Here is a 20,104-nt window from a genome sequence, read left to right on the forward strand (position 1 = left end):
CGAATGGTCCTTGCTCAAGTAATGTTGTTCGCATACGGCGTTACGTATGCGTTTGCTTAGAGTGACACACTAGACTTATATATACATGTCCAGAAAACACGTAAATGGCTAGCAGACGCCTTCCTTCCGGCTCGATTCCGCTGAGTGTATACAACTAGTAGCCACTTTTTTATAAGCTTTACTGCAGCCCTAGATCTCTACAAAGCAGCTGATAGCTCAGCCAATGCTCCCTCAACTTAGGGCTAGCTGACATCTCGGGAGGCTAGGTAAACATGGATACCAAAGCCACATTTTTAAGTTCTGTGGCCCCAGATTTCTACAAGCCAGCTGCGTATAGGTCAGCTAATGCGCACTCTGAAGACGGCTAGTAGCCATCTTGCACAGGACGTATACCACTAATTTCTCCGTGTCAAAATACAACGGCCTTTGGGGGCCTCGGGGCTGAAATTTGACGGCAGTTTCCAAACTTCGCGTTTCAGCGGTAGACCCGTGCTTCATACGATTCCGCGTGCTATTCGGTGTGCGACACGTCCGAAAGAAGGTTGCTCTGAATTTTAGTACCAAATGGAACCTGCTGTAAATTGTTGCATACGGATATTCGTATCCGTCGGATCACAAGCCACATCGCGAGCCCAATCGCACTGCCTGTATCCAGCTTTAAAAAAAGTATACCACACCAAATTGGCCTTGAAGACCTTCTGATCCGTCGCACGACCCTTCAGCAAGATGGATGCTCGTGCTTCTGGAATCCTGGGGAAATCTGTTGGAGACTTGTTGGGAGCTTGCTTTAAGCTTTACTGTGCAATCGGATGGACATCTTTTTTTTAACCCTGTGTGTTTTGAGTTAGCTGCAGATGAAATAGGGTGCAGTTCCGCGTGTGATCCTGCGTTCGACTTGACGCATACAAACGACTGTGCTCACAGATCATCAGATTCTATATACACAGGCTTGGAGCAGTGGGGGCATCCTTCTTCCAGGAGCGTCGTTATCGGTTGCGCCATCGCATATCGCGTGTCTCCTGCGGCACTCGCCTTAATGTACACATGACCGCGCGTGAGCATGTGTGAGGAATGGTACTATATGGGCCTGCTATCATTGTGGCAAAAATGGGGATGCTAGTAGTTCATGTTGGTCTATAAGTACAGCTCGCGCGGAAAGAGAGGGACACGTATACGTGAAAACACAAAGCAGTGTGCATGTCGTTTCGTGTCTGCAATGAATCCATTTTCCTGCATGCGCTATACAGCACGCGTGCTTGCATAGTTGCTGCCGATCCGATGCGACACGACCGGTAATGCGCCGACTATGGCTCTGCAGTTCTCTTTTTCGACCGTGTCACGCACACACCGTCGTGTCGATTTCGAGGTCAACGACCCCGTGCGCGGACGTCCGGGGTCGTCCTGCGATCGCGAACGCCGCGTCACGCAGTTCGTCGCAGTGTCACATCAGCTTGCGCGGGCACGATCTCCTCGCCTCACGCGATCTCCGCTACGAGGCCCTCTCTCCGTTCTGTCTGCGCTCGTGAGGGTTTGTTTGCAAGACGCGCGCGTCGGTCACGACGTAACCGCGTCAAAGGTCTTCTCGCACGTGCGCGCGCAACAACACGTACGACAGCGAGCAAAAGTACGTGAGCCAAGGTGTGGCAAAAGTGTGTGTGCGTTCAGACGCGCAAACACACGTTGACGAGCTCGCGGGAAAGTTCTGGACGCCGAGTTCTGACTGCAGCCCTCGATTTCGGGTTTACGTTCATGACGGAGCCGATTTCATGGAGAGTGAAATGGGTTCCGTCACGGAATCCCTTTTGTCCGTGTACGTTTGCTCAGGGCAGAACACCCGTTGTCGTGACTCTGTCGCTGCGGTTTTGTCCCCCTGATACCCGCCACGTTGAGTATTCATGCTGTGAAACGTGCATACAGTGTCAAAACCAATCACCGGCACTAGCACTATACGTAATGTGCAGACGCACGACATTATTGCACAAAGAAGTAGAAAGAAAGAAAGAACGATTGCCACAAATTGCGCGCACCAACCTAAAGTGGTTAAGCCTAAAAAAATCGTGACACAACAGCAAATGTTCAGAAAATATCAAATTGAACAGGAAAACTGAACATATATCTCAACGAAGATTTGTCTACGTGCATGAAATTTCTTCCGTATACGCGGATATAATGTTGACGTCGATCACCGCGTGGCAACATATTATATCTTGAAAGCAATGCGCAATGGGTTACAGCATCCGTGTACATCTATGTCAAAGCCAAGGACGCGAGGTAACGACGATGGTTACATGCCGAACAACGGTTTTCTCGAAATGACGGCTTCGTTCAGATGCGCGCGTGCGTGATTACAGCTCTCACGGGTCGCGCGTGAGACATAGTACGTCTTTTCGCACACTGTCTTCACTCAACAACACCAAAAGCACACCTGTGTTGTCGAGTCATCCTAAGCTATTGTCCTTCCCGCGACATTGTACTTTTTTTTTCTTGTGTGTTGGTAGCCCCGCGAGCACTTTTCTTAGGTTCCTCCTCTGGACGTGCTCACAGTTTTGCTTTATTTTTTTTATTTTTGTGTGACATTTCAACGTTTCGTCGCGTACTCGTCGTCTCTGTTCCTGAACGAACACGCCGTGGCGCAGAAGTGCAGTCATGTTAACCGAAAAATTACTCCAAGGGGAAGCAGTGTCCGCTAAACGCATGTAATTTTGCCCTACCCTCAACCTCGTCGAGCGTCACGATGAAGGTTCAAATGATGGTGTGACAGAACGCGGTTCTGGCAGCAAGACCGCAATTTTGGTGCGGGTACCCGCATATATAGCGACGCTATTTGCGGGCCTGTGACTTGTGCTCAAGTGTCTGGTACTGTATAGTATTGTTGTTAGCTTTTTTTCTGCTTTATTCTTGTCTAGGTAGTATATTTGAAATTTTCATATATACAGCCATTTTACAGATATGTACACATACAGATGGCGCGCTACCCTGGCGCCATCTCGTATCGGTCGTCGCCGCGGAGCCCGTCTTGCGCGGCACTACGTTTTCCTTCTCACGCTTTCGCCACACACTCCTCCGCTTTCCTCCTCGTGCTCTCTTCGCTATCGCCGTCTTTCGCTGTGCTCGCTCGCTCGGTTATACGCCGAGAACGCCGGCGTGAGCTCAAAACAGGAACGGTCACCTAAGACCTGCTCCCTAAATCGCGGTTCGGATGTTCGACTTGGCATTGTGAATCGAAAAGCTGCGAGACGGTACTGCTGAAGCCGCTCCGGAAAACCACATCTTGTTAATTACGAGCTCTGAGTTGTTGAATGAAGAAAAATGGGAAGTCAGGCTTTCGAACGTTATTCGGGGGAAAACTGATAGTACAGCGAAAATAACAGCACACACACATACACTATATATATATATATATATATATATATATATATATATATATATATATATATATATATATATATATATATATATATATATATATATATATATATATATATATATATATATATATATATATATATATATATAAGGAAAGTCGCAAGCACACATATAAATGTGTCATTGCGCACATGAGTACCGGAAGTGCACGGCACTACTAGGTTGGTACATTCACCAAATCACACTGTGTGGATCACGCACCACTCTCGTCAAATATTAAGTTTCTCCAAACTTAATACCTGGAAAGCACATGAGGAACCGGCATTCAGACATCCATACTCACACACACACGCACTTAATCGCTTGGTGATGGGTGAAATAAAATATGTACAGCGCACGCCAACTATTGTGCCAGACATCTAGCATCCGGACTATAACGACGTGAGACGATCGGCCTTGGCCGCGTCCAGACGGCAGAGTATTGCAGAAACTCCTTTGAGCGCATTTCCTGCCAGAGCTCACCAATTCTGTGCTAAAACTGACGCAATAGACCCGCCTCGCCAGTGTTACCTGTTCGTAGGTCACGGTTATACACACCTTTCTAAAGTTGCGATAACAGTATTTTATTTTTTATTTTTTTTTTTGTACGCGCAGATGAAGCTGGACGTGCCCACGTTCATCAATCCGGGGTTTCAAGAGGATGAGAAGAAAGCCATCGAAGCCAACGGACACACAAATGGCGCCGTCGCAGTAAGTGACGCCTTCCGAGCATTTCTCAAGATTTCGCGCGAGAGCGGCTCGTTCAGCGGACGACTTGGGCGTGTCTGTTCCCCTCCAGAGCAGTTATCGTGGACAAAAAAAATTGAGCGTGAAAACAGCACCCCCAAACTTAGGGGAGATGTCCGATCTTTACAAGAAACCTTTATTTCTGAACTACTCTTCGTCCGAGTCGTCGTTGTCGGAGTCCCGCTGAGTGCCCGGTGTTGGTGGTGAGTTGATTTCACCGCAACTGTTGGCGTGTTCTATGTGGGCCACTAGCAGAAGGCTGTATAGTGTGGGGCGTATAGCACTTTCGGCGGAGCGTTTCAGCTCTCTCAGATGTATACGGAAAGGAAGGTGGGATGTTTGAGCGAATTCAAAAGTGTGTGAAGGGAGATGCTCTGCGGGCCAGTAAGTACATGGGGTGCGCTGCGGTATTTTGCCGCACGTTTGACACGCCGGTTAGCCGCATCTGAGTCATGTGGTGTTGAATAGCATCGCTGGGTATAGGGCGTAAATGTTTCATTTCTGGCGAATTATTACAGCGCCCCCTCTATCGTGTGTCTGTGAAGACGATAGTAAGAGGAGGAGACATTGGAGCGTTCTAGTAGTGGCTAGAAAGTTGGCCAACATCGCTAGCAAATACCTTAATGTCTGGCGGCCCTATTTACACCACAGCAGCTGTTAGGCAGCGTGTTCTCCTCCACTGCCAACGAGTGCTTACGACCTGTGCTCGACCTGTCGAGCTGTCGGAGAAACAAGATTTTGGGACGTCGCCATAGCAAGAAGTTCGTGGTTTCTTATTATGACGAGAGCTCGGTGATTATTCGCTCGTTTAATTACGACCTTTATTTTAATGGCGTTATTCCATCGCGTACGGGCGAACTGTTAAGATGATTTGCATAACTGCAAGATAAATAAACGGAAACGAGGGGGCTCGATTTATGGCAACAATGGTACAAAGTGGCTACGTGTATACATGTGGACGCGAGCGTGCGCTCCTTGCAGCCAACGTTCGTTCACGCCTGGGATTCGAACCCTCGACGTGGCAGTGTGCATTGGTGCTCACAACAAACGCGATATGCATTCATTTGAACTGCCGCTCAGTTGCTGCAATATGTGCTCCGTGCGTCACTTGTAACCTGCGTGTCGTCACACTCGCGAACTGTCGAACTCCGTAGCAATTGTTGACAGTTTTTTGGGGGTGGGTGCGATGCAGTGTGGGTGTATACACATGGTGCACGAGATTGTTCATAGCCGTATGACGTATGCTTGTCGCACGTTGTATTGTGCGCAAGTTCTGCAAGAAATCTTTGTATAGTTTTGCGTTTCACGGGTCCTATATAAACCGGCGTATATGTACAGGCGCGGCCAGCGTTTCGCATACGTTCACCTAATGTTCGAGGCAGTAAGCTTCGGCTCGGCGTCGTAATGATCCTGCCTTCCCGATCACATACGCGTAGCTGTAGCTCTATCGTATACGCCTTCCGCCGAAGCTTTCCACAGTTGGCACCAGAGCCAGAACACGTAGCCTAAACAGTGGAGGAAGCAAATTTGGGACTTATTGTGCGGCTCACATTTGCAGTACGATACTTTTGATCGCTTATCGCGAGGCAACCGTGCCCGGTACCTGCAAATGCTAAACTGCGCTGATAGTAGTGATGCGAATATACTGTGCATGCATGGTCGTGCTTGGAACACGATGGCGTGAGCGCTTAAAAGCTTGTGGTTTGGGGTAGTCTGAGCATAGTGCGTAACACTCGGACGAGCCTTGAAGTGTTATAATGATATTCTGTGGTTTTACGTGCCAAAGCCACGACATGATTATGACGCACACCGTAATGGGGGACTCCGGATGAATTCGGACCACCTGGAGTTCTTCCACTTGACCGTTTGGAATGTCGTTTCTTTAGATTCTAAATACTAACGGCTGGCGTCAGCGACACTGGTGCGATCATAATGGTTTGACGATGATAATATATAATGATGATGGCTACAATCAAACCGTTTGAATCGGGGTTATGCCAAATGGTTACGTAGCGTGCGCGCAGCATTTAGGTTTTACCACATATTACATGTGCGTGTGAATACCCCATTCTCGTATGTTCCATTTTCTGTTTTGTTTGAGAAGAAAAGTCTGTCATATACTAATTACCACCGCTGACCAATAAACATTGAACCTCGGTGCTCTAACTCCACTTCAGCGCGCAATAAGAGTAGCAGCGTCACTCGGCTGGTGCGGGGTTTCTGAAACGGAAACTTCATTGATCTTTTGAGAAACCGAACCGAACGACGACAGGTTTATTGAGTCAGCCGCTGCAGACTACCACACGAGGCAGCGGTCCTGCGGGCTCATTTCGTTGCCCGGCTGGCACCCGAAGGCCTCCGAGAACTTGGCAAAGTTGCGCAGCGGGATGTTGACCTTTATCTCGGGCGACGTCTCGCCGAAGCCCAGCAGCCGCTTGGCGTACGCCAGGCTCCGGTGGTCGCACTGGCTCAGCGCGTAGTACACGAAGAAGATCTGCTCCAGCGTGAAGCCACCAAACGGCGCCCTGGTCCTGCGGGCCGTCATGGTGTCCATGCCCAGCAGGCTGAGGTAGTAGTCGTACAGCGGGGGCACCACCGCGTTGTCGGCGATGTTCTCCGCGAGGTCGCCCACCATGTCCACGTCCGGAAGCTTGAGCTGCATTTCCTCCCGGTACTGCTTGAAGAAGCAGTCCCGGATGTGAGAGTACTTCTCGGCGGTCGCCTTGCTCCACCAGTCGACGATCCTGGGTGGTAAGTAATGGAGAACCGCTCAAGTATAATATAATATTTCACAGTGAGAGCAGCATTCCTGGCAAGTTGGTAATCAATTACTCAAATGATATTGCGCAACAAAAAACGACATGGACGTGAGAGAAGACGACACACTAAGCGTCGTGCGCTTGGTGTGTCGTCTTCTCTCACGTCCGTGTCGTTTTTTGTTGCGCAATGTCATTTGAGTAAGAGATTTCAGACTCGTTGGTTACACGGCTGTAATACGCACCTGCGGAGTGCTTCTCAGCACTGTGAGTCGCAGGTGCCATTCCAGGTCGCATTCAGATGGAAGCAAAATGGTATAAACGCTCATGCACTTAAATTTAGGATCACGCGTTAGCTACTCCCACGTGGTCAAAGTTCAGAGATGAGTTGGCTGTGAACAGTTCCGACAGGCCGGCGTCCTGAAGCAAGCGAAGTAGATGAGGAATCACTCGTCGCAAGTATTCATTTGCTATAGCATAACCACACGAAAAGTGTTCTCCACCAACGTTAGATTCAACAACCAAGTATATACGAACCTGTTTCGGTGGTCCACCGAAGCGCCCCTATCATCCACGGCGAAGAACAGTCCCTTGAGCAGGAACTGCGCCACGATAGGCACGAACAGGGGCTCCACGCTCTGCGACAGTCCCCTCAGGAATGCCAGCACGGCGTACGGCATGAACAGGTGGTTCTTCCCGTGTATGTACTCGATGTCCGGGTGCAGACTGCTCACGTGATGGCGGTTGTCCAGGTCCATGGTGCGGTGCCAAGGATCGAAGTACGTCCGCTTGGTGTTCGCCTGTATGGCGTAGAAGCTCTGCAGTAGCTTGAGGCCGTCGAACGGGGGCGCCTTGGGGTCGTAGTACAGCGCCGGGACGCTCAAGTCGCGAACGGTGGTGCCCATGAAGTCGAAGTTGACGTTGAGGATCTTCTCCTTGGCGATGACCCTTTCCACAGGGTTGAGCCAGTAAGCGTTCTGCACCAGGTTGGCCATGAGGTTCTGTGTGTGGTTGAACATGTGCTCCACCTGGTTGTCGAGAGCGGTCGAGTACTTGAGTGGGTTGTCACCGCCCAGCGTCATGAGCGTGAACATGCGCATCCCGAAGGGGAACAGGTCTTCGAGCAGGTGGACGCACGCCTGGAAGCGCTCCCCGACGCCCACGACGAGCTTGTCCCGACTGAGTGGCACGAGAAACTCTGCCTCGTCCGGCAACATTGGGGACAGGTGCACCATGGTCCGGTAGCCCATGTAGTTGGCCAGCGTCGTGTAAGACGTGTTGTCCATGATGTCCGCCATGTCAGTCAAGTACTCCGGAGCTAACGCTTCCACGATGTCGATTTTGTTGAGCGGGTACCGGAAGATGACGTTGACGTAGTCCCTCCAGCTCCACTTCTGGCTCTGGGGCAGGGACGCCAGCGACCTCTTGCGGGCTAGCGGCGGGACAAACGTCTTCATCTCCGCAGCCTCTTCCAGTCTCATCTCGAGGATGACTATGTTCTCGGCAAGCAGCTCGACATTCTCCATCACGTTGAGGATGCTCAGCGCCTTGGCCACCACCTGGCTGTAGTTGAAGAGGTTCTCGTTGGTGTGTCGCAGCTGGTGGCGACGCAGTATCGTTCTGGGAACGTCCAGCTGCACAGAGTAGTCGTGGGCGTACTCGTTCACCACTCTCACCTCGGTGAAGGGAAAGATTCCCAGTGTGCCGTCGATGAAGCCCGCGCTGCCAGAGACGTTCCATTCGGGAGACACTTTCGGGAAGGGCCAGCCGCGCAGACCGAGCTTGCCGAGAAGTTCCTGCCAGGGATCCCAGCCGAGGCCGTTGCGACTGTAGATGGAAGTGCAGTTGGGTATGAAGAACAGCGCCTGACTGATGAAGGTTCCGGGAAACTCGTAGTAGGTCTTCTGCTTCAGTTGGAAGTACTGTTTGAGTGCCTTCGGCAGGTCGTACATGAGCTTTGCCGTCGTCTGGGACCGGTAGGGAGCGTCGTCCGGCTGTTTAGGAAAACCAACGAAAGTTCTCGTGAATCGGATTGTGACAAAAGTCGGAAACCGCACGAGCAACGTAACTTTCTCCAGTTCATTTGAGAGGCAGAAAAAGCTGTTCACAGCTTTTGGGCTGAAGAAAACTGAGGATAACAAAGAGTAACTCGGGGCTCAAAAATAACTCTGAGAATTAGTCACACGCACAGTCAGATGTTGATGGCGTTCCGGAAGTACCTAGTACAGGTACCGGGTAGCCATTACGGATTACGAAACTGCACAACCTTTTTAATTCGTCAGTGACCGCAATCCGCTGTATTGCTAGTACATGCAACCTGACCAAATGAAGTTCGTCTAGCTCATAATTACGTACGTAAACGCTTCCGATATTATATGGCCACTTGAGGTATAACGGGCTATAATGGCTTCTATTTATTCAAGTTTTAAGCTCCTGGGACTCAACGATGTTTAGCGGTCCCGAAATTCGCTCGCCGCCACAACACGAATTTCCATGCACCATCTAAAGCACCACGTCGTTCAACGACAATTTCATGGTCTTACGGCATCCCGCCGACTTCACCTAGGTGCTTTCGTGTCAGCAAAAGGGCTTTTTTCCCCCAGAAGCCTCAATTCATTACGAGGCATCGCGAATTGCTTGCGACGCAGTACCTTGGCGTTTCGCACGGCCCAGCTTCGCGAGCAGACGAAGGCGTAGAAGTTCTCGCACGGCTCCTGCAGCTGGTCGAGCCGCGCGTGCACGTAGGCGTCCTGGCGTTCGCACACCTCGCGGCTGCACACCAGGCTCGGGCTGGATCGCCGGTGGCGACCGGCCACGTCCGGCGACTGCGGGTACCAGTCGCGCCTGATGTTCGGCGCCATGGCAGCAGCAGCAGCAGTAGCAGCGGCGGCGGCAGCAGCGCGTCCGGTGATGGTACGCTGTTGGGCGGGGCCCTTTGTGACTCCCGGTATCTCTAGAAGCCTCGGCTGTTTGGACGACGTCCGATTCCTGAGCGCCGGCCAAGATTTCAGAAGACCAGCACGTGGCGAGACAACCGTTCTCGCAGGCATCGAGTACGCTTCAACAAAGGCGCATACCAGCGTAATTGATCCCCCCACCCCCGCTGCCCCCAAAGTTTTCTGTATAGCGGGATACCTGGCACAAAACGTCGTGCGACAAGACCATCCCCTCCCCCAGTCTAGCGCTTAGAAACTCCAAGCTCAGAAGCTCCCTGCTTCCTGTCGGCCTCTCTGTCGAGCTCCCTGTCGATTTTTGTGCTCGTTCCAAGACTCTAAAAATATGTACCAACTTCCCTAACAACGTACGTTACTAAGCTCAAAAGACTGCCAACAAGTGGGCAAGTGGGTGTACGTTCCTGTCTTACAACAGCGTGACTAGGACAAGGACGTAACGAAGAAAGTAGCAAACTTTGCTTGGTCCTTCTCGCGCCTTCGGATTCACGAGAACCCACTCTTCGAATTCTGAAGAGTGGGTTCTGAATTCTGAAGAATCTGCCGCGTTTCGACGAGCCTTCGCGTATCGCTACGACGTCCTTCGAACGAGGTTCGAGCTATAGGGACCCGTGCGTATACAGGCTAATAAGGCTTACCATGCTCTGGATTGGGCAGGGTCTTCCTGGTTCGCCTTGGAGAGCTTGTGTAGGGCGACGGCTGTGACCAGGCCGAGGGTGATCACGGTGGTCAACGCCGCCGCGCGGCCCGGGGAGCACCGGACGTCGACCATGATGGAGCCGGGTTGGGCGGCTGCACGCTGCCCCTGCGGCTATCTTCTTCTGAGCGGCGGTCGCTCCACGCGCAGCGTGGCACACGCCGCTCGGGCCTGCTGGTTGCCTCATCCTCGTCTTCAAGCTTCAGGTGGTGGCGGTAACAACTTTATTAAAATTCTGCTCAGATGAGATCTGGCAGGCTCGAGTCCTATAGGATGGCCCCTCACGAGGAGCGACCCTTTCGGCCCGGGCAACAAAGGCTTTTTGTAGTTTTTGATCTGGCGTTCTCAGCAGCTCCTCCCACGTGTGTTGTGAGGAAGCTGGCAGAAGCCACCTGGGAGGGGGTAAGCCCTCGCACCCCCAAGGAATGTGGTTTTGGGTAGCCAATGTTTGATTTCTGCAGTTTTGACATATTGGGTTTCATTGGCCGCTGGTAATTATGGCCAGCCAATGTGGGCTGGGGAACGAATTTGTTTAGGTTCGACGCAGGGTCGAGGCTTGTGTTCGCGTGAGGCTTGCATTTGGAGGCGGATAGATTCACCTTTTCTGCTTGTAGTAGTTTGTTATTTCAGGGTATGTCGTCGGTGCCTCATCCATGGGATCCGACTCGGATCAACCGGGTGGTGCGCCCTTCAAGCTTCAAGTTAACTGTCGCGATATATACTTGGGCGTAAATTCTAGCGCGGAATACGAAGGCAACGGCGCAACATCATACAACGTATATAAACTTGCAGGACGTCTTGGTGTCACGAAACGTTCCACGAATTGATCGGTGTTTAGTGCGGAAGATTGTTCCAATGTTCGATGACTCGAGGCAATGTAGATGATGTGAGTTCTCGCGTCGTATCACGAATGCGCATGAAACTTAAGCTTATCGCAACACCGTCTCAAACTGTCGCAAGTTTCCCGCTGAAGTTGCGGAGACTTCATGGCAGTTACGTATTGCCGGTCAAGGGCTGTGCCTTCATGCGAAGGCCACAGAGAGAGAGAGAGAGAGAGAGAGGAGGCTGCACCCGTCGGCTACCCTACACGGAAGGAGGAGAGAGCTGCAAAAGAAAGAGCATAAGAGAAAAGGGGAACGCGTGCGCGTTCGTACGGTCGTCGTTAATGCATAAGCGGTTACAGATACTACTAGATGTCAAGGAGCTCAGCAACGCTTTCGTGTCCCTTTGTGTCAATAATGCACGAGGCCACGGTCTCATGGCATTCTTTTACTCGTTCAAGGTAGAACAGTCTCTCTGGCTCTTCAAGATAAAAACGAATAACGTAAATTTCTCTCTCGAGTGAAGATACGGGGGAAGATTAGAGGTTGCAACGCTATATTCTGTCTTTCGGTGCTCAAAGGGTTCTTGAAGTGGTAAACTTATGCATTACACGTTAGTTAAAAGGACGGACGCGACGAGCAGAGATGAGAACGATGAACTTCTCCATCAATGACCAATGCCCATATAGTCGGTACGCATCCCGTTTGCGAGCTCCGAAGGTAACACGTTTAAGCAAAGGCAAATAAAGAGAATCATTTTTAACTGCTCTTAGTCCATGTAGAAAGACTGCATAGTGTAAAGAGTGTATACCGGATGACACTATGCACAGAGGCGTGATAATACGCATGCACGTGACCAACAATCCAGTTCAGACTTGAAGTCCAGACCCGTGAGATCCCAATAGTAGTCCTTGCAACAAGATGTAGTCTCGCTAGAGCTTCCCTCTTGCTTCTGGCGATAACTGGCTGACAGAGAACTTGGAGAAAAATGAAGAATCGTCGACTTTCTTTTGCCCAAATTCTGCCTTCCTCCTGTGAGTTTAATCATGTCGAATCAACTAGCACAAACCTGCTTGCTGAAAGGAGTGAAATAACAAAAGAAAAGGTCTTTCATAACCAAGAGAAAAAGAAAGACACTACTTTGAATCGATGGGCGAAGCCGCACGGCCCAGCTGTTCTACTGCAACGATGGACCCGCAGCGCTATCTCAATGCATTTCAACAAACTACAAGTGAGATGAAGATGTAGATAGGAATTTGGAAAAAACTGGGTGCACACTCCTTACTTTCCGTAAATGAATACGAAACAAGAAGCAAGTTCTGCGGCGCATCCGGCCAGAGGGTCTTACGTGCATCGTGGAAATCGTGCATAGTGCGAGAGCAAGAGGCGTATAACTGCGGGTATTTCGGAAGGGGCTGGTAGGCAGACTTACCTGCACCCAAGCCTGGGTACCCAGGCTTGGGTCTTACCCAGCGTCAAGATGAACAGTGGTAGAACAAGGCACGCCACCCGCCGTGGTTGCTCAGTGGCTATGGTGTTGGGCTGCTGAGCACGAGGTCGCGGGATCGAATCCCGGCCACGGCGGCCGCATTTCGATGGGGGCGAAATGCGAAAACACCCGTGTGCTTAGATTTAGGTGCACGTTAAAGAACCCCAGGTGGTCAAAATTTCCGGAGTCCTCCACTACGGCATGCGTCATAATCTGAAAGTGGTTTTGGCACGTAAAACCCCAAATATTATTATTATTAACAAGGCACGCCACTGGAGGCAACGTTTCGATGAAATGACTTGTCTTTGTCACGGCCGCATTAAGGCCTCGGGTAAAAAAACTCGGCCGGGTAATGCCTGACAAAGAAAGAAGAGTAGGGATGCGGGAATATTCGAAACATTACCAATAACGAATCGAACAATCCTCTTTTCTCAAGTCCGAATATTTTTCGGATAGTTTTCGAAATCTCCTCGTCGTCGATTTTACGCGATCGCACATGAGCTTTAAGCAAAAGCGCGATAACTTTCATTCTGTCCACAGTGGACGTAACGTACTAGAGCGAGCAAACTGCTTAGTTCTTTCTAGTGCGCCCTTTGTGCCTTTAATGAGACATATTTTATAATCGGGAGTGTAATGCCAAACATTAAAATGTGAAAATCAGGATGTGAGAATTGCTTGATATTAACTGTGAGGTACTTTATTCGCAGGCTGTTTGAAAAATATTCGTTCTTCGATTCGATTCGCTGCTGGGACTATTGGATTCATATTCGATTCGATGCGCCCATAAAGACTGCCATTCAAACCCTCCACAAAAAAAAAAAAAGATCACACATTTTGTTTCACCAACAGCTGAGTCGTTCTGCAGGAGATGACTGCCTTTGAGAGGAGAGTACGGTAGCGCGATTAAAAGACGGGACAAAAGAAGACACATAGGCACACGCACAGCGCTGTGTGTGTCCCTATGTGTCTTCTTTTGTCCCGTCTTTTAATCGCGCTACCGTACTCCCCTTGAAGATGCATTACCGAGAAGCCCACATTGCAACCCTCGTGACCTTTGAGAGAGCGGTTTAAGAAAAAAAAAATCTCTTTAGTTACAGAGCAACGTTCGCAGGAACTGCCGTATGCGCTGTACTTGTGGAAACCGCGGACACAATTTAGCCGGGGAAACTAATGTTCATTGCTTTTGTTCTTGCGATACAGAATGGCGCAGTTCACCCCCACGCGCCCATGGAGCTCAGGCCGGTTGCCGAACAGGTCGACTCTTCGGCGCCTATCGAGAGGGGCCAGTGGGGCAGCAAGGCCGAGTTCATCCTGTCCTGCATCGGGCTGTCCGTGGGAATCGGCAACATCTGGAGGTTTCCCTTCCTGGCCTACCAGAACGGAGGAGGTACGCGCTCCCCTGATCTAACGTGCGCTCGTGGTTTAGTACATATATATATATATATATATATATATATATATATATATATATATATATATATATATATATATATATATATAATCATTAAAAGCCAACAAACAAAGACACCAAGGACGGCATAGTGGAAATCACTTGTACTTATTCAGTGAATTAATGTAAATGAAAATGGATGAAAAAAAAACAACTGACCGCAGGTGGGGCAAGCACCCACGTCTTGGCATTACGCGTGCGATGCTCTTACCAATTGAGCTACCGCGGCACCGTTTTTCCGTCCACTTTCTGAGGTATTTCTGGGTTTATCTACTAAAACTAACCCTGGGAGTGTTAGCCAGTGCCGCCACTACCAAGCCTTGGCGGCGGATGTGGGAACATCCTTTCTGCTACAGGCGTCACATGTACGTGAACTTTTTGGGGGATGGCAACTGGTCAATAAACTTATACATGCTACCTGAAGCCATCGAGACCCTCGCTATGTAATGAACGAGAAGAAAGAAAACCGATGGATCCGATCATTCTTTGTCATATCATGCGGGGGGGGGGGGGGAGGTTAAGGAGATGTATAAAAATATTCAAGAATGAAAAGTATTTATAGCATGCCTGATTAACTCAAGCAGCCTAGGTGACTGTATGTCACTGCACCATTTCAAAGGGGATGCCAAGAAATCGCCTTCATCATCAGTCATCATCTGCCTTCCGCGTCTCCGGTTTTCTGGTATTCATTAAAGAAGTAATACCGTTATGGACAAGCTAAAACTAATAGAAGGCAGCTGGAGACGCTGGCGTGATATTCTCACACCACCTCTGTGTGGCGTCATGGGCTATGTATGACAAAGTCTGGCAGCTATAGAGCTTAGTTCATTCTTTAATCACTTGATGTAGTGTGCTGCATTGGGGAAACAAAACTCAACTTGGGGATTTTCTCGATTTTCTTTAATGCATCGAAAAGGTTCAGTTGATATTATAGGATACCCTGAGAACCGTAACTGCCCATTGACGTGATTGGCGTTGAGGTATTGGCAAAAAGAGAGAAAGGAAGTCCATTTTCATTTGCTCCGCAGGCAATCTTTTTCTCACTATATAAATGCTCATTTTGAAAGGGTATAATCTATCGCTATAAAATGATCTAGTGTACCCCTAACATATCTCTCTCCTAATAGAATAACTGAGTATGTATCAATATTTCAAAAACTACAGAGTTTTTCATTCGTGTTTTTCTCGCCAGGCGCTTTCCTTCTGCCGTACGTAATTCTCATGCTGCTTGTGGGCAAGCCCATGTACTTCATGGAGGTCGCCGTCGGTCAATTCACGAGCCTCGGTCCGATGTCCATCTGGAGGTGTGTGCCTATCGCCAAGGGTGAGTTCAGGCCCGCACAAAATCAGGGACAGAGCATCTTCTTTAATCGTCGCTTGCATAGCCCCTAGACACTGGAGTTTTTTAATACACTCAAAAGCAAGACAATTTTTGATGTTTCTATACGCGGTGACTGCCTAACTGACTCACATACTACCTGATAATCAATATATATATATATATATATATATATATATATATATATATATATACGATGGATTGATTGATAGGCTGAGTGGACGTTATGGTTGAATTATGGAGTTCAGCATCCCGAATCTTAATCCAAGTACACAAGCGTTATTGTAGTTTAGCTGGAAAGGCAGCTCTCCTTCTCCCTCCGCCCTACACCCACCTCCTCCTCGAAGGAAGTCGAGCCCTCCTCCCTTTGTCTCAGCAGCAGAACAGCACAGCCACCGAGTCACCTCGGTAGGATTTATTTGTTTATAGGTTGGTGAGTTGATTAATTGATGGATGGATTTGCCGTTTCAAAACTACTGTATGGATTGGCCTCGCACTTGAAGAGTAGGGATCTAGGTCTTGCAAAACATTTTCTTGTCGTCACCTTCTTTCCCTCAAACGTTCCCTTCTCTCTCCTCCTCCGCTTCCAGGCGTGGGAGCAGCCATGGTGGTCGTGTCGCTAATCGTGGCCGTCTACTACAACGTCATCCTGGCCTACACCGTGTTCTACATGGCGCAGAGCTTCCGCTCCGTGCTTCCCTGGCAGGACTGCTTCGAGTGGTGGGGCGCCGACCCGGAGACGTGCTACGTGCGCACCAACAACGTGGTGAGCGATCGACGGTCCTCGAGCGCCGGTTGTGGGGGAATCGCTCCTGGTCGCATGCACTTGACTCGGTGTCGACAGTGCGCGAACGGGACAGTCGTTAGCCGTGAGTTGCAGTCCAGTCGGTGTAACACAATCGCCAAAGCGTCTTTGATAAATGTACCAGGTTTCTTTTAAGCGTAAAGGAGACAACCACGAGGAACGCATCTTTGGCGCATCTCCGGCGTCGACGCGTTTGTCGCGCTGCGTTTTGCCGAAAATTGCCACTGAAACACGCTGCTTGTGGTTGCCGTCGCAGTGATAAAAGGCACGATTGATTGATTGATTGATTGATTGATTGATTGATTGATTGATTGATTGATTGATTGATTGATTGATTGATTGATTGATTGATTGATTGATTGATTGATTGATTGATTGATTGATTGCGTCCGTTGGTCCCTGTATCGTCGGCTCTTCTGCTTGTACTGGCTGCAGCGCTAGGAAACAGGAATAAACTTGATTAAAGAAAAAATCTAACCAATGACAAGCATAATAGCGCTTACACGCTTCAAATATCTATCAACAGCGCACTATGCATTAATAATAGGAATTACGGCCGCACTAATTCAGCCCTAAGTACAGCGCAGACATCGCGCGGCTTGATATGGACGTTTCCGGTGCCAAAACTATTTTCCTTACTTTTCCGCAACGCAATCAAGGCTTACTTTGTTCTTGTATGCAAGTGGAACAGCTCCTGACAGAAGCGAAACTTTATTTTCCTTTTTTTTTTTCTTTTCTTTGCGGCTTGGTATCGCAATGTCCTTACCTCCCGGAGTGAATCGAACCCACACGCCTCTCTTTCGCGCACATGTCCGCAGGAGCGCTGCGTGTCGGTGGAAGGCAACCTGGTGCGAGAGTACATGAACATCACGAACGTCACGAACGGCGTTCAGATTGTGGCCAACAACCTGACAGCCGTTGTTCCGACCGACGTCTTCACCTCGAGATACGACAACTGCACCAACGCGACGCAGACAGCCAGTCAGCAGTTCTGGGAGTAAGTGTTACGGCGCGTCAGCTCTCGTTGAAGCGGCCATGTTCCGTGGGCCGCGTCGACCATAGAGTTTCTCACTATAACACCTAGAGGGAAATCTGGCGCCACCGTCTATGGGAGTTTCTTAAGGCGCGCCGTGCCGTCATGGGAATGACGGTATATGTGTCTGCGAGGCTTGTGTTGGCTGGTGTCGTAAGAGGCTTCGTCTAAAACGTGGATATGGCTACACAAATAACGCATTCCTAAAGTAAAATCTTCATGAAATGTTTCCATTCATGTATATTACATCTTTACTCACCTACAATGCATGACCAAGCGAAGAAAAGCAAGAACAGACGACAAATCGTTCCAAAGTGAGCACGAATCTCGTCGTCTGTCCTCCAACTTTAGCGGCCCGCTGATGCTTTTTACGTTTTATATAATTGTAACTGCAATAACAAGTTTTCATAGTTAAATGAAACATGTTTTTGTTTAACAATGAAGCTAAAACAGCTTTTTACGTGCCGTTTTAGTAGAAAATGGATCATTGTGACAGACGGAACGGTGCTTGCCTGGCTCTCCCAGAACGATGCCAATCCGAAGTCACAATATACCGGCATTCCCATGCATACCACTACATACCACAGCGCAGCAGGGCCAGATTTCCCTCTAGGTAATGTAGTGAGAAACCCTATGGCGTCGACGGGCTCCCGGTGACATTTAACTGGTACCAGCCGCCCCACATAGCGTAAAAAGGCGCGCGGCAGCCCGCTCGCGTCAACGCGCCGGCGTTATTGCCATGGCCACACTGTTCGGCGTCTCTGCCGAGCATGGAGGTAGGAGTTTCCTTCCTCCACGCTGCCGAGTGTCTCTTTTTTCCTTCATCCATGCTATTACAGCGGCAGTCACGTGATAATCTTTCCGTCCGCTGAAGTGACGGCGGCGGGAATCGGCGATGTTTCCTTGCAGAACCTCGGAAGGGCCACAGCTGGGGCAACGGGCAGCTGGTGCAACAATGGGTTCCCGGGATAACGGTTAATGACGACATAGTGCTACTATCAGACAACGCAGGGGAATTACAGCGGCTTGCGAATATACGTATGACAATCAAGTGACATATATCTGCCTTAATTTTATCACAGAGAAATCTGGAATTATGGTCTTTATTGAAGAGACGAATAATAAATTGGCATCGATTCAACAGCAAGTCATATATGACTTGCTGCTGAATCATCGAGCAATATACATAAGTATCTCTGTATCTACAGCTTAGTATCTACATATACGAACGAGACTTGCTCAAACACTCACCAAGAAAGGCTGACGGTGAAGGGGAAGCAAAACGGCGGCAATATAGAAACGCTTGAAACCTTTGGGGCCACAAAAAGGGAGACGATGCGAGAAAATTGAAAAGGGAATAACAGTAATGGCGATAATAATCGCAAACGACACTCTGTGCTTGAAAACAGGGTCCTTGTAGGTGTTCAGCTAATTGGCTTTGGGGGCCCATGTGGTAAAACCACAAATTAGGCAGTGCAGGATGGCGTGGGTTGGGCCTCTTTTGAAGTCGGAGAACCGCAGAGCGAAATCAGTTCTGAAGAAATACTCAAGAACGCGGACGAAAAAGAACAGGCGGCGGAAATGCACAGATATATGCGCCTCAAAAGCGTGGACCCAGAACGGGGGAAGAGGTCAAGAAAGTTGGCAACCAAGTGCAGGGGTTTTTGGAAGTGCAAATAGACGACCAAAGTAGAGTGACCCCTAACCAGGGTGCAAAGAACGGAAAGAAAAAAAAAACTCCATGCAGTTTTACAAAGACAAGAAAGAAACTTAAAAAAAGGAATTTTGTACAATAACATGCAGAGCCGGGCCTTGATTTTTAAGGCCCTAGCTGGCTGAATGACATCTTACAGCGCGAAGGAAAAAAATCACAAAGACACACAGACTCACGTCAGAGGCGTTACTAACACTTAGCTCGCTGCTTGAAGACCCAAAAAAAAACATACAGGACCAAATATTCTCAAACAGTGTGAGTCTTGTGTGTGCCGTAGAAAACCCCGGATACGACTCGGCACATGGCAGTGGAATGCCAAGACATTCGCCTAGCAAGAACCATAGGAACGTCCACCTTCCAGAAGTGCTGTGAAGCTGGGGTCAGACGCGGATATCAGCAGGAGACGAGTGGAGCCTAAAAAAAAAAAGACAATTCGCAGTTTCGCCCCTGAAGCTGAAGCGTTGATATATGCGAAGCAAATTGTTGGACAACCACACGAAACTTCGTAAATTTATCGGCCGTACAAATTGCAGTGAACGTTCGAATGCTAATTAAGTTCGCAATCGCGGTGTCAAGCGCGCAGACACACACGAGCAAAGCTCACTCGATACGACCGTGGGCACTCGCCGCCACAACGCTGGTGTGATGATGATGATGATGATGATGACGACGAAAAACGTTTATTTGCTCTATTTTGCAGTGATTTTTGCGGCTTCAGATCGGTCGCACTCTATTAGGCGCGCGAAAACACAGTACGACACGTAGCCTCCAGCCATCTCGGCTTGCCCAGCATTTGCACCCGCCGCTCGAAGCCGCACCCACTTGCGGCATTCACAGCAATGTCCATTTAGAAGAGGGGATACGTGCTCACGTGGATAGCGCTCGTACATATGTGTG

At 49.4% G+C, this 20,104-nt stretch overlaps 2 protein-coding genes across 3 annotated transcripts in view; one reads left to right on the forward strand and one right to left on the reverse strand.

Moving 5' to 3' along the window:
• The window catches only part of LOC142557056 (sodium-dependent proline transporter-like), a 57,993-nt gene that overhangs the window by 18,625 nt on the left and 19,264 nt on the right, over nt 1-20,104 (forward strand). For both annotated transcript variants that reach the window (XM_075668618.1, XM_075668619.1), the window contains 5 exons: nt 4,021-4,116; nt 14,067-14,253; nt 15,509-15,640; nt 16,246-16,421; nt 17,279-17,457. In XM_075668618.1, coding sequence (XP_075524733.1) covers nt 4,021-4,116; nt 14,067-14,253; nt 15,509-15,640; nt 16,246-16,421; nt 17,279-17,457 — 770 coding nt within the window. The remainder of the gene's footprint in view (nt 1-4,020; nt 4,117-14,066; nt 14,254-15,508; nt 15,641-16,245; nt 16,422-17,278; nt 17,458-20,104) is intronic.
• Nucleotides 6,383-10,690, reverse strand: LOC142557055 (neprilysin-2-like). The gene is made up of 4 exons (XM_075668617.1): nt 10,498-10,690; nt 9,560-9,896; nt 7,446-8,902; nt 6,383-6,896 (listed from the first exon to the last, which is right to left on the reverse strand). Exons 1-4 carry the CDS (start codon nt 10,629-10,631, stop codon nt 6,449-6,451), a joined length of 2,376 nt encoding a protein of 791 aa, XP_075524732.1. The 5' UTR covers nt 10,632-10,690; the 3' UTR covers nt 6,383-6,448.

Source organism: Dermacentor variabilis, chromosome 9 (genome assembly GCF_050947875.1).
Source record: "Dermacentor variabilis isolate Ectoservices chromosome 9, ASM5094787v1, whole genome shotgun sequence".
In the NCBI taxonomy this organism is placed as follows: Eukaryota; Metazoa; Arthropoda; class Arachnida; order Ixodida; family Ixodidae; genus Dermacentor; species Dermacentor variabilis.